Raw genomic sequence first — 17,263 nt, 5'->3', positions numbered from 1 at the left:
ATAGACTTGCATGCTATTTCCACATCATATATTCTGGTAAAATGACCTAGAGTTGAGGTGATGTAAACATCGGTATCAGTACATCGTATAATCTGATAAGGCTCTATATTCTGTAATCAGTCAGATAAACATTGCCATACTTAATTGTTAAAAAGACCAGCATTGCTGGCTTTGGATGCTGGTCCCCACTTCTTAGGTTTCTTAAAGCTGAAAAGTGTAATTACTGCGACACTAGGTGCTAGTGTCCAAACATAACTGCAAAAATAAACATTGTTTTCAAAAAGTTTTCTGAATACGCTCCCTGTCTTCTTTTGATCAGACAAATAGATAGTCCAACCCCAAACTCACGGCATTGGTTGAGGCAATGTTGTTGTGTTGGGCTGGATTAAAAACAGGAATTTTTATATCGCCAGAGACACAGTGTGGTGGCATTTTAAAATTCAGTTAATTGAGGGTGTCGTCTCGGAAGGTTGTCATCTCCTGGCGGGACACCAAATCAGTAGGTAAGCTGTCTCCGTTGTAACATTATTTTTACAAAAGCCTCAGAGAGACAGCCTTCAAAGTAATCCATTGTTAACATTAATGCAGTAACCTAGCTAACTACAATGTCCTCAGCAAGCACGTGAGATTGTAATAAAGAACGTCACATCCAAACCACACCCACGATTAGTTTTAACCAATCATCAACACTCTTCAACTAGCCAAGTTCTCCTAGGTCAAGAATTTCAGGATGTCTACGAACAGGTGAAGTATCACCAAACAAATACCTTATGCCAGTGGTTCTCAACCCTGTTCCTGGGGGCCACCCAACACTACACATTTTGGACATCTCTCTAATCAACACACCTGATTCAACTCATCAGCTTGTTAGTGGAGACTCCAAGTCCTGAACTGGGTGTGTCAGAAAAGGGAGATATACAAAATGTGCAGTGTTGGGGGGCCTCCAGGAACAGGGTTGAGAACAGTGGTGTAGTAGTGTCTGAAGAGGTGGGCATACTGTGAATTAATGAAAGCCCCCCCATTAAAAACAAAAAAAAGCACATGCACCTGATCTCTGAAATTAATTTACATTTATATACAGTACATATGTAAAAGTTTTTTTCCATTAAAAAAAATAAATAAATAAATAAAATAAAAAAAATAGACTGTTGTAATTATAGTCCCACATAAACTTACTAAATGTATATCAGGGTAAGTTTCTTGCTGGCATGGTGTAGAGTACAATACTAAGAACAATGGTATGGTAACTTAAAATGTATTTAAATTAATAGGTGTCAGTAATGTTCCTTTTATTAGGCTACTATGAAAACTGTTAATACATTATTATTACTCTAACTAATAAACTAATTCATAATACGCAATAAACTGTTAAGACAACATCTTGTATTACCAATACAGCCAACATAAAATATTAATGTTATTTGTTTTGAGTACTATTATGTGCTTTACTGTATATAGTGAAATTGTTTTCCTATTTAGAAATATAAATTGAAATGATTTGATATCATGAGAAAAAGGCACCACCGACTGCAGTAAAAGGCAAAAAAGCTTCAAAAACTAGCAGGGGTGCAATAACATGCAGTATTTTCACAAAGTTTAATTGCATAAGTTAAATTTAAATGTATATTCATATATTTACGTTAAGCAGGGAAATAAATTTACAGTGCAAATTATGGTTACTCCAGAGATGCTTGTACATCAGGTGCTGGAAATGTACAATTCACTCAACTGTGCTGCAGCATCGCCTTAGTAGATTGAAAAAGTTCTGGGTCAAAAGCCTACTCGTTGTTCTGGCGGCCATACGTATCATCACTTATTTCAGGTAGGCATACACAAAATCCTAAGAAAGATAGGTGGGCATACGGCGTATGCCCTAGACTACACTACTGGTTAAGAATGTTGATTGAGTCATACATTTTTAGGTGAACTAAAAGAGGCCTGTCCACCCACTAAGTACATTAACCTTTAACTAGCTTAACTTTCTTGGTCAAACAGTTTTACCAACAAAACCATTGTGGTTGACCACTATTTTTGCTGGTTAACAGCATGGCTATGCTGGTCAGCCAGCTAGACCAGCACTAACCAGCATAAACCATTAATTTCTATCAGGGAATGCTATAGCAGAAAACATGAAGGGAGATCATAGTTTCAAATACCATGACATGCATTTGAGATTGTTCACAGTCTCTTTCCTCTCCTAGTAATCATGTAATCAAATAAGCAGTAAACCAAAAGGAATATTCCAGGTTTAATACAAGTTAAGCTCAATCGACATCATTTGTGGCACAATGTTGATTATCACAAAAATTAATTTAGACTCTTCCCTCATTTTCTTAAAAAAAAAAAAAAAAAAAGCAAAACTCTGGGTTACAATATGGCACTTACAATGGAAGTGAATGGGGCCAATCTGTAAACATTAAAATATTTACTGTTTTAAAAATATTGCCACAAAATGTAAATCAATACAGTATGTGTGTTAACATGATTTTAGTGTGATAAAATTGTTTGCTAACCTTTTACGTATAAAGTTATTTATTTTGTTACTAATTTTACAACTTCGTTGCCATGACAGTTTAACGCTGTAAATGCTAAAACCCTAAAACGACCATAAAAATGACGATTTAAACAACTTTACAGAACTTAACACATGAGTTTTAACAGAAGAATTAACGTAAGTGCTTTTATAAAATGATAAGCTTTAAGCTTCTGTGTTTAAACTCTCTAAAAAATTGGTCCCATTCACTTCCATTGTAAGTGCTGCACTGTAACTCTGATATTTTTTGTTTTTGTTTTTTTGGAAAAGTAGAAACTAGTCAAAATTATTTTTTGTGGTAATCAATATTATACCACAAATGCTGTCGACTGAGCTTAACATGTATTGAACCCAGAATATTCCTTTAACTTCATCTGCTGTATCTACATTTACTTTTTAAATTATGATTATGTGACATCCATCAACTGTTGTGATGACTTTTTTGCTTTAACAGTTGCCACATTTTGCCCATGAACCACAACATGAAAAATTATAACTGTTTAATAAAATAAAGAGAATCCATTCTGCTCAGAGATTGAGGAGTTTTTAGCCAATGCACACATCATGAGTCAGTTCAGATGTTATTGAACACCATCAAAGACCATGGTGGATTCATCAAATGTTAAAAAGCATTCTCTTGAATTATAATAATATCCAATGTTTAAAGAATGCACTAAATGTGGATTTTGAATTCTGTGGCAACAATGATGCACTAAAATCAAATCTCTTCTCTGTCCAGTCCAATTCAGTTGGTAAGAACAACATTTACATCCAAAGCTAACTGATACTACCTGAACTAAATGGGGTTTCTATGGCTTTTTTAGTCTTTCTCATTCATTTCATCACACAAGGTTCTTTAACCTTTGCTGAATGTTCGGCATAGTGATCTGTATTATCTGATAACTTTGGGATCAACAAAACAACTAAATTAATAAAAATGAACAATAAATAAATAAATGTCTACATTACATGTTGATGTAGTCTACCGGTTAAGAGTAAGCGGGGGGATATTTTCATCTAGTTTTATGGTGCTTTTTTGTCCTTGTTGGAGCTTTTTGGTGATTTTTCATGTCTTTGCATGGAAATGAGAAACATGGACATTCTGCTAAACAACATCTGTGTTCCACAGAAGAAAGAAAGTCACACAGGTTTGAAATGACATAAGTGTGAGAGTAAATAACGAATGTATTAAGCTAGAATATTTTTGTTTTCACAATCTGCAAATCAAATGATGGCAACAAATCTGTAATTTTCTTATAACCTACCAAAGTAACAATCAAACCTAGGAATTTCTACTGAAATATTTGAACCTGAGAAAGTCTGAACTGTAGGATCAAATTAAAAATGAAAAATAAAAGTTCTACATCACATGTCTGGTTTTATGTTTTTGCAGCTAGATCGCTGTGGAATGCCGCACACGGATATCTGAATAGCATTTTGGTAAATGAAACAATGTATTTTGCAACACTCATTCATGCCAAAAACATGCACAGATTCTGACAGCAGTCATGAGTAAAAAGTGTGTGGTACGAATCTCTCATGATTGTATAATTTAGAGTTTAAGGAATGTAACCCTGGGTGAACAGATGGCCGGGCATATGCTCTCCTGAAAATCCTGCTAATACGCTGCTGCCCGGAAGGACTCGAGGTGTGACTGAATACGCTAGAATTTATGTGAACCCTTGACCGATTGTTTACGTGCCTGTAATGCACTCAAATGACAATTTTAACCCACATCACAGCTGATGAATCGGATAAAGAAAAGGGCTACAGAATGCTGTGTATTTGGTCAGAGTTTTTCTAGTTGGAGTGAGAATGCTTTGTCCTAAAAACAGGGATCTTTAGCATTATTTCAACAGATTAGATAGGCTTTGTTCAGACTGGCAGCAAAAAAAAAAAAATCTGTTTTCTCCTCCCTGCCCAGAAGGTGGCGATATGCACGAAGAATGCAAATTGCCAAACACAAAAGAAGAAGAATGTGAAAGTGGAGATTGATAGTAAAAAAGGACTTAAATACTGATCTGTTTCTCACCCACACCTATCACATCACTTCTGAAGATATAGATTTAACCACTGGAGTCATATGGATTACTTTTATGCTGCCATTATGATCTTTTGGAGCTTCAAAAGTTTGGTACCCATTCACTTGCATTGTGAGGACCAACAGAGCTAAAATATTCTTCTAAAAATCTTTGTGTTCAGCAGAAGAAAGAAAGTCATACACATCTGGGATGGCATTAGGGTGAGTAAATTATGAGATAATCTACATTTTTGTGTGAACTATCCTTTTAAAGATCAGATTTGAAAACCAAATCAGATTTGTGTGCAGTTAAGCCTTTAGTGATGACAGTTCTTTAGTGAGACATTGCAAGAGTGACAGGGGAAGTGTCCATGGAGAGTTCATTTCACAGTCGACTCCCAAATTCTCAGTGTGAAAAAGAAAGGAAAGCAGAGAAACAGAGACCAAGCAAGGTGGCAGATGTCAGGAGAGGACATTCTCTGCCCTTCATGCCCACAAGCGAGAAGTGAAGACAGACAGTTGAGTTAGTACAAGAAGCCACAGACAGGAAGCAAAAAATGTGGAGGCTGAGGATCTGTTTCCTCCAAAATAAGCCACCTGAGCTGCAGAGAGAAAAAAAAAAGTGGAAAGAGAAGTAAACCAGTCATTTTCAGAAGAGAACAGAAGAGAAGAGAACAGCGAAAATATGCATAACTAGTTTATGGGAAAATGTGATGGCAATGCAGAAATGGAGAATATTTTTTTCTGTAGCTCTTTCATGTTTCATTTATAATTCATATGAATTATTTAAATTGCAATAGGAAAAAAAAAAATCGTATCCCTTTCTTAAAATCTTAAAATGTTCCATTAAATTGTCTCCTTATATAATTCATGGAGGTTTGGAAGTAGGCCTAACATAAAAAAAATAAATAAAAAAAATTGCTTTTAAAGACTGGACGTCATGCACCAAAGAGTTAAATATCAACTTTGTCTCAGATGTTCCTCTTAAAGTTAATTAGGAGAAATTAAAAAAAGAAACAAATTAGAAAATAGTTAACACAGTAAGAGTATAGAGCTATACAATTAATATTAAAATATAAAATATACAGATCAGATAATTTGGTCCTGGAAGACTTTTTGATCAGAAATTAATTTATATTAAAATCTCTGATTGCAGAGGTTTTTGTGGCATTGTTGAGATCTCTTCTGAAACTCTACGGGAGATTGACATGTAAGATTACTAGTGTCTTTTTAATAAGGGAAAAATCTGAGAAGCAGGTGACTTCAGCAAAGTCTGCATTTGCTTTCCATTTAATCTCATTGCTGTCTAACAGACAGAAGATTTTCTTTCCTATGGGAATGTTTATCACAAAGACAGGTCTAAATTTAACTGTAGCAGGCCAAAGTTATATAAAACAGACATAAAACAGATGTCTGTGAAATGTGGGCAAACAGCTTTTCTCAAGGACTTCTTAATGCCCTAAAACAGTGGTTCTCAAAGTGTGGGGTGCGCCCCAAGGTACTGTAATATAGCAATTTGATAGGTGTGGGAGAGAAACAGATCAATATTTAAGTCCTGTTTTTCTATAAATTCTCCTCCCTGCTCAGTAGGTGGCGATATGCACAAAGATTGTGAATCACCAAAAACAAAAGAAAAATGTAAAATTGAAAGTTGAGATTTATAGTAAAAAAAAAAACAGGACTTAAATATTGATGTTTCTCTCCCACACCTTTCATATCGCTTCTGAAGACATGGACTTAACCACGTGAGTCATATGGATTACTTTTATGCTGCCTTTATAATCTTTTTGGACCTTCAAAGTTCTGGCCACCATTCACTTGCATTGTATGGACCTACAGAGCTGAATTGTTTTATATACACAACCGGTCAAAAGTTTTGAAACACTTATTCTTTATTATAATTTTTTTTTTCTTCACATTTTAGAATAATAGTAATCAAAACTATGGAATAACATAAATGGAACAATTGGGAATTATGTTGTGACTAAACAAAATCCAAAATAAATCAAAACTGTGTTATATTTTAGCATCTTCAAAGTAGTCACCCTTCGCCTAGAATCTGCAGACATGTACTCTTGACATTTTCTCAACCAGCTTCTTGAGGTATCACCCTGGGATGATTTTTACAGTATTGAAGGAGTTCCCATCTATATTGGGCACTTATTGGCTGCTTTTCTTTATTATTTGGTCCAAGTCATCAATTTCAAAACCTTTTTTTTTTTTATTAAATTTTAGTTTTATAATGAAATAAATTAATATGGTGGCACAATTATATTTTTGTCTACAAACTAATTTCAAACATTTAAGCATACGCCTTCAGATCAAAAGATTTTTAAGATCATGAGAAACATTTCAGTCAAGTGTTTCAAAACTTTTGACTTGAGTGTGTGTGTGTCTGTGTGTGTGTGTGTGTGTGTGTGTATATATATATATATATATATATATATATATATATATATATATATATATATATATATATTTTTTTTTTTTTTTTTTTTTTTTTAATCTTAATTTGTGTTCAGCAGAAGAAAGAAAGTCATACAGATCTGGGGTGGCATGAGGGTGAGTAAATGATGAGAGAATTTTCATTTTTGGGTATCTATCCCTTTAAATTTCAGTCTGTTCCTCACAACACTATTGCATAGTTTCAGAAGGATTTAAATGTAGCACAAAAGTGATATGGACAACTTTTATGGTGCTTTTATGTACTTTGGAGCTTGACAGTAACAATTACAATCCTCTCATCCCTCATTCTTGTGTTTAACTGCTGAAAAAGTTGTTTTGAATGAGGAGGATGAGTAAATACATTTTTGGGTGAGCTATTATATATTAACATTGCTCCTGCAGCAGTATCACTTATTATTTATTCTATTTTTGGATGTTTTACATGTATATAGGCATTATTAAATTGTTTTTTGCATTTATGTAACAGAAAGTATACAGAAAATAACAGAACAATGTAGTCCTAGTTTAACAAATGCAGTTACTCTTTTAAAATCATTTTGTAAATAAAAAACTATTTTTTATATATAAACATATACATATATATATATATATATATATATATATATATACACACACACACATAATTTTTCATTGAGATTATCGAGTGGGGGGTCAAAGTTTTTCTTGTTTCAAAGGGGACCATGACCACAAAAAATTGAGAACCACTGCCCTAAAAAAAAAAAATCCAGAAAACTGCAAAACACCTTAGTCATCTGGCTTTAGCTCCAACTCACCTACACATGCTGTGCCCTCATCATTAGGCTCGTATCCCTGGTTGCACCTCTTGTTAGCACGGCACTTGAAGCTCCCGTAGGTGTTTGTGCAGACAGGTCGCTCAGTGGGACAGACAGATGGGAACTGTGTGCACTCATCTCGGTCTAGGGAAGAAAGACCACAATGAACCAATGCACACTAGGGTTGCAAATTTTAAGAAATGTTCTTAATCGACAAATCATTAACATTAATGAATGAAAATTGATTAATCATTAAAGCTGCATTACATAAGATTTTTTGGTTAAAAATTTACAAATTGCCATTACTCATTGATTACATAAACAATCAGTGTTCAAAACAATGTACTTACCTTACCCCGAATCAGTATAGTTAGCATATAAAATGATTTGTACTTTGAGCTATCCGGTCAGATTTGGGGCAAAATTGTTGACTTATGATGTTCATCCTCATGTCCGTAAACACAGGAAATTAGTACCGGCTGTCACGTGTTCCAGCTGACATTCAGTCAGTCACACTCACACAGTTCAGGACAGCATCGCAGCAGTCTGGATGGATGTTTATCTGTTATCAGTTTGGCGAAGTTTCTTACCTGCTATAATTTTTGGATATGTTGTCTGGTAGAGTTGTTGAAACTAATATTGCCTGTCATGCTTGTATGAATCGAACATTACTCATGTTACCCGATTGCAATGTATCTACGTTGTGGGGGTAAGTTACTGTGACATGTTTACTAATATTTATGAGTTCTGAAATTGACTTCTTGTAATTGTTATATTGCATATTTAAGCATATTATTTTCATGTTTAATAAAGTATATTTTGAATCCTTGTTTTGTGTTTTTAGTTTAAAGTGTTATTGTGTGCAATGCTTAGACATACTATTGTAGTATTACGGTTCACTTGCATTACCACAGTACAATACAAACATTAATAGTAGATAAAACACTTGAATAACCATATAAAATTATACTGGTAACTGCAGGTGATTGAATCCCCTGTTCTTTATATAAAAGCGCATTAAGTGTAGCGTCAGAAAAACTCTATAAGTGTAAAATTCATTCATTCAATATAATGTAAATAAGAGTGTTTTTTTGTCTTCATCAAAGCAAGTAATATTTCAGTTTTAAATGTTTAATCGTACAGCATAATATCAAGGTGATGTCCAGGTAAGCTCAAATCATGAGATTCATCCACTAGAAGAGCAGTGCCAAAACACGACTGACATAAAGTGTTCTTCTGCAAATTGCTTGCAATTATAAGTTTCAACCACAGATGTCGCTAGAGAGCACAAAGTTACGTAGTGCAGGTTTAACAAAAACAATAATAGACAATACATAAAGCTTTATTTGAAGAAAAATATGCATCAGTTTCAAAATGTTCACCACTGTCAAATAAAACATGCTATGTGAATATAGTTAACATACCTCTACTCTACACTGGTGATGGTGATATTTCAGGTGAATGTGCCTCATGTTCTCCTGGCGAGAACCGACATGATTGTCGGACGATACAGGGCGACTGGCGGATTAACAATACTTGTTGTCATGTTGTACTTTAACACACTATCAAGGTTTATGCGGTAAACGTAATGTTTATCTATAGAGAAATGTAACATGATTACACTGACCCCCGCTTAATCTTTTCAAGCTGTGTTTTTTATTCTGTGATGCTTACAAGACTTGACATGCAACTGTATAGACAATCTTGCTGGCATGATTACTGAACGCATTTGTGCTCAAATTGATTAATCAATGATCGATAAGCCTAACTGATCAACTTATTAATGACAAATAATCGATCGTCGATTATTCAATAACATCCCTAATACACACTGCAAGTTTTCGGGAAAAACAAATGCATTAATTTGCAGAACTGAATACCCCAAGTTATCATTCAGTGTGTGAACAAACTACATCAGTTGCTCCTACTACCCCAAACTTTCAAATGATTAACATAGGCTCTGTGCCAAAACCTAAAGTAGTAAGCTGTCATAGTGTCTGCTGCCTACATAGGCAGCTACCTTTTAAGGCAGTATCCTAACTGAAATAGAATCTAATAAGTGACCGAACACTACATAGGCAGCAACTTGATTTCAATAGGGTTTAGCTTAGCATGTTGCTAAGCAAACAACACAATATCTTAATAAGCATAACATTTTTTATTTATTTATAATACAAATTTTGAATGATTTGATCACTGATACATTCTAGGACTGCCTTCTCCCCAAAGGATAGGCCTAAATGTGATGCCAACTTTGAATTTGTTCAAAACCTTGTATTACCAGTTGGAAAAAATTTCAAGTCAGAATTGTGCTTAATATGCTTTAAAATGCTGCCTATGTAGGCAGCTAACTAGGTTTTGGAACAGAGCCACAGTAATAACCATAGTAATATTTTGGCATTTTGTGACACTTAACAAGAAACATGAATGCCAACAGTTTAACTTGTTTGGTATTAGTTATTTTTGACCAAACTGATGTTTGCAACTGGAGACGTATTAGCATCTGGCAACTGTAAGTGAACTGGTGTTAATAGTGACGCCGTGGTTTATTTATGCTCTTTAAGCTGTTGCTTTAAAAGCATGTATACTCTCTAGACCAGCGGTCACCAATTAGCGGACCGCAGTCCAGGTCCAGACCTCGGCTTGCTTCCATCCGGAGCGCGAGACTTCTTGACATTTGCTGCCCTATCTCATCGTTTCTATACTTCAAGTGATCAGCACGTGAAAAAAAAGGAGCTGTGTACTGATCTTTCAGCGCTGTATCCTTGAATACTTTTTTTACAGAACATGCTTAATTTATACCCTTTCGCTCACTGCGTGCAGAGGTGCAGACATGGTTATTTTAATGACAGTAGACCATAGCGGAGAAATACAGTGAGCAGCAATATAGATGGATACTGGCATCTTTTGTAAAACACACTGCAGAAAACGGGAATGAAGTGAAGTGAATTCAACTTCATGTGTCTGAAATGAATCCGACTGTTCAGCTAAACCATGTTTGTGACAGGACAATGAGCTTCCAGAGTGCCTTTATAGTTTAAAGGTTTTTTTTCCATTTAAAATTAAATTAGCTTTATTAATCAGCATGTTTTGATCCTCTCACAAACAGATTATTTTTCAAATCAAAGATCATCTCTCGCATAAATGACAAGGAAAATCAACCAAAAATGTGATTTTACTAGTAGCATAGTGGAGTTCTCATGAGAACGTTTCCATTATTTGATAGTTTGACCATTTATAGGCCTACTTAACATTAGCTAACAGTATTTTTAAGCTTCACTGTTGTGCTGTACATTGTTTGTTGTTGGTAGATTTTCATTTTAATTAAAATATAAAAATGGTCCATTCTTACATTTTCAACATTTTCTCTCAGGGGATATCTCTGAACCCCCAAACAATATATTTCCTTAATAGTCACAAGGCCTTCTATGCCCCTTGAGTATCTAAAAATGTTCAAACACAAATACTGGACTGTTGTAATTCAGCTTGAAAATGAACAGTTGATTTTATATTTATAACAATGTACTCTTGACTGATGAACTAATTTAAATATTTTACATTTTTTGGTAGAAGATCCCCCAAACCCCACAACTTTGGCTTTGTCAAAATTAGCATTCCTTATGTCATTTCATAGCTATACTGACTACTAACACCATGTAATCTATTGTCCAGACCATTGTGGGAAGTCTAGAGACCCCTGTTCTAGACCATAAGAGAGACAATTTAGCTGAGACAGACCACTTGTATTAAAATGCATGGGAGAAACCGTAATGCCCAATATAGTGTAGAAAAGAAAGTTGTGCCTTGCAGGTAAAAGAACCAATCACATTTTTTATAAAGATTTCACCTGTCAGTTATCTGAAGAATGCACATTAGATGGACCGGCTGGAAAACAGATTTTTTTTCATGATATGAGCTAAACAAAAAAAAGCACAATTTATTATATCATTGCTGTCTGCTGATTTAAAAAATGCTATTTGATCATTTTGACCAACTGTTTTGGAGATTTCAGTCTTTCTCCATTCAAGTAGATAGGAGCTTTACTTGTATGCAGCTTGTTTCCATAGAAAATATCTGCACGGGAGTGTTCCCAAGATGGCCACTGAGTGGACTGACTTGCATTTAAAAGGTCTTTGACCATAATGTATGTTCAGTCCAACACTATAGGTCTAATATAAAAAATTGCGAATTAGTAAACTGCATTTACTAGTTGTTCAGTTTGGTTCTGTACACACTGTAATACAAGTGGATTTCATAACAATTTGCTTGTTTCTACCTCAATTTTTAGGGAGTGAATTCTGTTGTAGAAAGTTGTTGTCACCCCCATGAAAGACTAAACTCTGTGTGAACAGAATAGGTTTAAACACTCCAAAGAGGAGTAAAAACCATGCTTAGCTACTGTACAGTGTGCAAATACCCTTTTGAAGATAAAGGAGTTCAAAAATGTTTACCAGTGCAACGGCCATTTTCATTGACTTCAAATCCTGGTCCACACTGTATAAGAAAGAGCATTTGATGAGTACAACAATTACATATTTCAAACAAAAGGAACATGTGAGCAGGGCAAAGTGGTTGTATACCTCAATCTCTACCGCTGGGGTCGCCGCCTCCTCATTTTCAGGGTAATGAATCTCCATAACTTTGTTCATATCACTGGGTTCCAGTGGCCTGGCCACAGAACGTCCATCTGACCAGAACACTTCCACACTGGTGGCCACATCTTTCCCTGTCAGGAAAGCAGGCAGAATTCCTTTCAGTACTTCACGAACAGTCTGTCTTAATAACTTTCCCTCAGGGTTAGGAGACATAATGAATGATTTATTTTCTTAACGTACAGCTCTCCATGGAAAAATACCATTCTGGAGAAAAGGCCCTCCCAAGAAGTTCCTCGGCAAAGGCCAAGTTGGAATAGGCTTTGGTTTGGCAGGCTCTTAAACAAATGCACAAGAATGCGCTCCGTCTGAGCCGTGGGCAGCGCTACGAGCACTGAGGCCTGAACATGTCTAATTTGATAGAGGCAGAACTGGTTTTTCATGACTACTGGTGTGTGGGGTTCACAAGCCAGAGAGTTACTGGCATAGCAGCCACTGGGGCATTAAAGCAATGAGCTACTCATATACCAGACCGATGAAATCTGTCTTTTGTTCAATGGCTGAAATAAGGAGTTACATAAATGGCATGGTGGTTGGAAAGCACTTCATTTAAGAACATTTTACAGCAACATCCATTTATTGACTTCCCTCAGGTCTCCACACAGCAAAAAAAATCATTTTACTCAGTATAACTTGATGTTTTCCAATAAAATATCTGAAGTATATACATCCTTAAAACAACACAAATTTACTTGAGAATTAATATTGAATAAGATGTTATAAGAACAGTTTGGCCAAAAATTAAAATTCTGTCATAATTTGCTAACCCTCATGTCATTCCAAAACCATATGACTTTCTTTCTTCCGTGGAACACAAAAGGAGAATTTTTGTCCATGCAGTTACTTCAAAATGGACACAAAACACAATTAAAGTTGTCTATACAACTCGTGCGCTATATATACAGTATGAGAGGAACAGACTCATTTAAGTCATTATCCTCCTAAGACAGACTGCTGTTTGAATTTTCAATTTCCCTTTTTGATTTGTAACTAGTAGCACCTAATAAAAATGCAACAAAAAAAGAAAATCTACAGCAAATAGTTTTCCTAAAAATTGATGGCAACATATGTGGATAACAGGAATAAGTTGTGACATTTTAAATAATACCAAGCTATAGAAAGTCAGATTTTTATTTTATTTTTTTATTAAGTTGTTTATTATGTTTCCAGGAGCGTTGGTTATTCATGTTTTTGAGACAAGAAATTCAGAAATTAGCATAAAAAATTCTGATTCAAAGTAATGGCCAGCATCATTCAATCATTGCCAACCAGGTTTAGCATTGATTTTCAATGTGTTAATGTACAGTAAAAATGCACTAAAATACACATTACTGTACAATGTGTTTAGCAGCATGGCGTTTTGCACTCTAATTTAAAAAATGCCACATCGGATGAAACTAGAGACTCTTGACTTAAACAGGTTTCAATGTAAAATTGTAATTAGGTTCCTTACCAGATGTAGTTTTGTTAGCGTTTCTCCCAAAGATAAACTCTGCTGTGAACAGCGCCATGTTGTTTTGTCATATGACTCCGTGCTTCGAAAATTTAACCCTTTACTGACAACACAGAGTCTCCTGAACTGAGATCAGTCAGTTTAAATGAATTTAAATTATGCATTGCTTATTGCGAAGTCAAAATACAACGTCCAAGCATGTGTACGGAGGGTCGCACGAGGTTATTCACTGAAAACCTTCTGGCCTAGCTCTCCTTGTCATGTTCAAGAGAGAAGTAGCGATGTTCGATTGGTGAACAAATTGTTATTTTGAGTCTGATCTTTTTTAATGAATCGACAGATCCATTTCACAATGATTTGTTCATGAATTAGGCCGATCCGATTCCCGCGTTCAACTCACAGACTCAATAATCCAGTTGCAGCCATGAACAGTTCAATAAGATAAAGAGCACCATCATAACAAAGATTTTGTTTGACTTCTGAAGATGTTGAATATAGTGCACAAGTCGTTTGAAAAACTTTTATGATAGTTTTAATGGTGCTTTTTTGTCATTTTTTAGAGCTTGACAGCCCTAGTCCTTATTTACTTTCATTTTATAGAAAACAGTGTCTGGGATGTAGTTCAAAAATTCACCTTTTTTGTTCCACAGAAGAAAGTCATATGGGTTTGGAACAACATGAGCATGTGTAAATGACATAATTTTCATGTTTAGGTGAAATTTCCTTTTAAAAGAGATCAACATCCAATAATTGACTCCCTTCAGGTCTCCAGAAAGAATCTGATTGTCAGAGACACAAGTGGCTTTCTCTCAGACAGCGGTTAACATGACAGTTAAAGGAGACATTGTAACAGTGTCATGATCATCAGAGAGACCATCCAAGGGAAACAAATGTGGTGGACGAGGAAAGCAAAGCTTCAAAGAAGCAGAAATGGGGAGGGAAAGAGTGGGCCGCTAGTCTTTCCTGCCATTATAGCCTTTAGTCAAGCAGGAGAGAAGCCTTGACCGCCTTCCCAGATCTTAATTAAAGCAACATTTTTTTAGGTAAACAGATCCACCGTGCTCCTGGCAGAGCCAGTGCTGGCTCAGGTGCCTCTCAAGACAAAAAGGATGACATTTCACCAGCAGTTACTGAAAGAGACAGTTTTGTTGGGGAAGAGAGCCATACTGAGCATCTGCACGTACTGAGTAATTCGTATTTTATAAGTTGAATGTGGAAAATTGGAAGGCTTTAATGACTGCACTTTATAATGCTGATAACCAATACTGGTGTTCCTTTTAATAAAGTACCATGGTATTACCATGGATTTTTGCAGATGGTACCATGTTAATACCATGTTATTTTATTTTTTTATTTTTTTGTGGTAATACTGTGGTATAATTTGAAGTACCTTGAAGTACAATGTCAACTCCATGGTATTTGTATTAGGTAATCATTCAGATCTCAACATTTCAAACTGTGCACAGATTTGCCAAGATACCAAAGTCTGCAAACAAAAGTCAGATATTTCAATATGACCTCTTTCTATTGTATTTCTCTTGAGGAAATTTAGCAAAAACACCAGAAACAATGTTGATGCTTAAATGTAATAAAATTGAGAACTCAATTAAGTCTTCCAAGCTATAAATGAGCAAACTCTAAGCAAACAAAGAGAAAAAAAAAAAAATAATCCTTTTGGCATGGTACTACCATATGGTACTGTGGCACCAGAACTTTTTTTTTCTTGAAATTTTACATATACAGTTTGTGAACTGATCCAAAGTATTAGGACCCTAACCCAAACTAAGTGACTTAAAGTTAATTCAAGGGATGTATTTTTTTAGTCCATGCATTCCCTAAGAATTGAACCCATAACCTTTGCATTACTAGTGCCATGCCCTCCCAGCTGAGCTACAGGAACACTCAACTTACAAACACTCTTACTGATAAAGACCGTGGGGTGATCCTGTGAAAACTGATGGCTATCATTTTGTTTTTCACAGCACATTCTGAGCTTCCAGCTGGCAGCCTGTCCCTGCAACAAATCTGTCCAATAGCTCCCTGATGAAGCCATGTGGGGAAGGTCCCAGTCGGCTGCCACCGGCTGTTGCACCTGCAGGCTTCTCTACTGGCTTCTCTCTGGGCCTCCAGTCTATAAGGATATTCAAGGAACCAGCCTCCACATGGAGGATTATGTTTCTGCTTTATAACAGAATGAAACCCGAGCCCCCCACTGAACATGACCTGGAGTTACATCATAATTGTTTCTCTGTAATGAATCAGCAGAGCGGGCGCTTGTTTTCCTTCTGCTCGCCGACCCAGAACATTTTCGTGAATGATTCCGCACAGTGGATACACTTATGAAATATATATTTTACAGGTCTGGTCAATTAAATAGCTGTAACTTTCTTAATGTGATCTTTATGCAAAGAATTTTCAGGCTTGTTGTGGTAGAGATGTGCAAAACTAAAAAAAAATTAAAATATGAACTGCCTCATTCACCATTCACTTTCATTGCTTGAAAACAAAGCAGCAATAAAAGGTAATGGTGACTAAGGTTGTCAGTCTCTAACATTCTGCCAAAACTCCACTTTGTGTGTTACACAGAGGAAAGTCATGAAGTACCACATTAGAGTGAGTAGATAAAGACAGGTTTTTCATTTTTAATTTTCTATCCCTTTAAGGAAGCCCTGTATAATTAGGATGGTTTTGGGTTCACTTGACCCCAATTGGACGTGTTTCTCTGGGGGCATTTACATAAAATGTGTTCTTGCATTCAAATCAGCTAGACAGACCACAATGGAATTGAACAGATGTAAGAGGCTTCAAGAAAGTTGGACTATTTTTAATTGACACATCTTAAAAATGCAATGCTCACAATGGGATGTTCAAATAAACAGCTCAAAAAAGACATCCGTCTGAAAGTGTATGGTTGTAGCACCAGTGCTTTTCCAAAAGGTTATACCTAGCAAACTGTCTAACAGCTAAAGCACAGCTTGCTGTCAGCACGCTAATTACAGAACTGTTGCTAAAAACAACCTTATATACTGTATATATTATATATATATATATATATATATATATATATATATATATATATATATATACACACACATACACACACACACATACTGTTGTTGGACAATTAGTCCATTAGTTGACCATCATGGCAACGGATGTCTCTTTACTAGTATCGGAATCGGATCCGATACTGTGCTCAAGCACTTGTACTCGTGCTGGTAAAAATTCTCCAATACTAAAAACAGATTTGACATGCGAATGTCATTGCATAAACATTCAGTGCACAAGTTAAAATCAAGTTATGTCCTAGTGTGATTATTAAACTGCAAAGGCTGCGATTTAATGAGATAAATATGCTGTATAGTT

The 17,263-nt window shown here is 35.5% G+C and overlaps 1 protein-coding gene across 1 annotated transcript in view; it reads right to left on the bottom strand.

The window, feature by feature from the left end:
- The window catches only part of LOC127412425 (cartilage acidic protein 1-like), a 72,848-nt gene that overhangs the window by 29,485 nt on the left and 26,100 nt on the right, over nt 1-17,263 (bottom strand). The window contains exons 11-13 of the mRNA XM_051648766.1: nt 12,373-12,518; nt 12,244-12,286; nt 7,793-7,936 (exon numbers count right to left, since the gene is read on the bottom strand). Of these exons, the coding sequence (XP_051504726.1) occupies nt 7,793-7,936; nt 12,244-12,286; nt 12,373-12,518 (333 nt within the window). The remainder of the gene's footprint in view (nt 1-7,792; nt 7,937-12,243; nt 12,287-12,372; nt 12,519-17,263) is intronic.

This window comes from Myxocyprinus asiaticus, chromosome 21, assembly GCF_019703515.2.
Source record: "Myxocyprinus asiaticus isolate MX2 ecotype Aquarium Trade chromosome 21, UBuf_Myxa_2, whole genome shotgun sequence".
Classification (NCBI taxonomy): domain Eukaryota; kingdom Metazoa; phylum Chordata; class Actinopteri; order Cypriniformes; family Catostomidae; genus Myxocyprinus; species Myxocyprinus asiaticus.
Note: the sequence above shows the minus strand (reverse complement) of the source record. Positions and strands in the feature narration are given on the sequence as shown.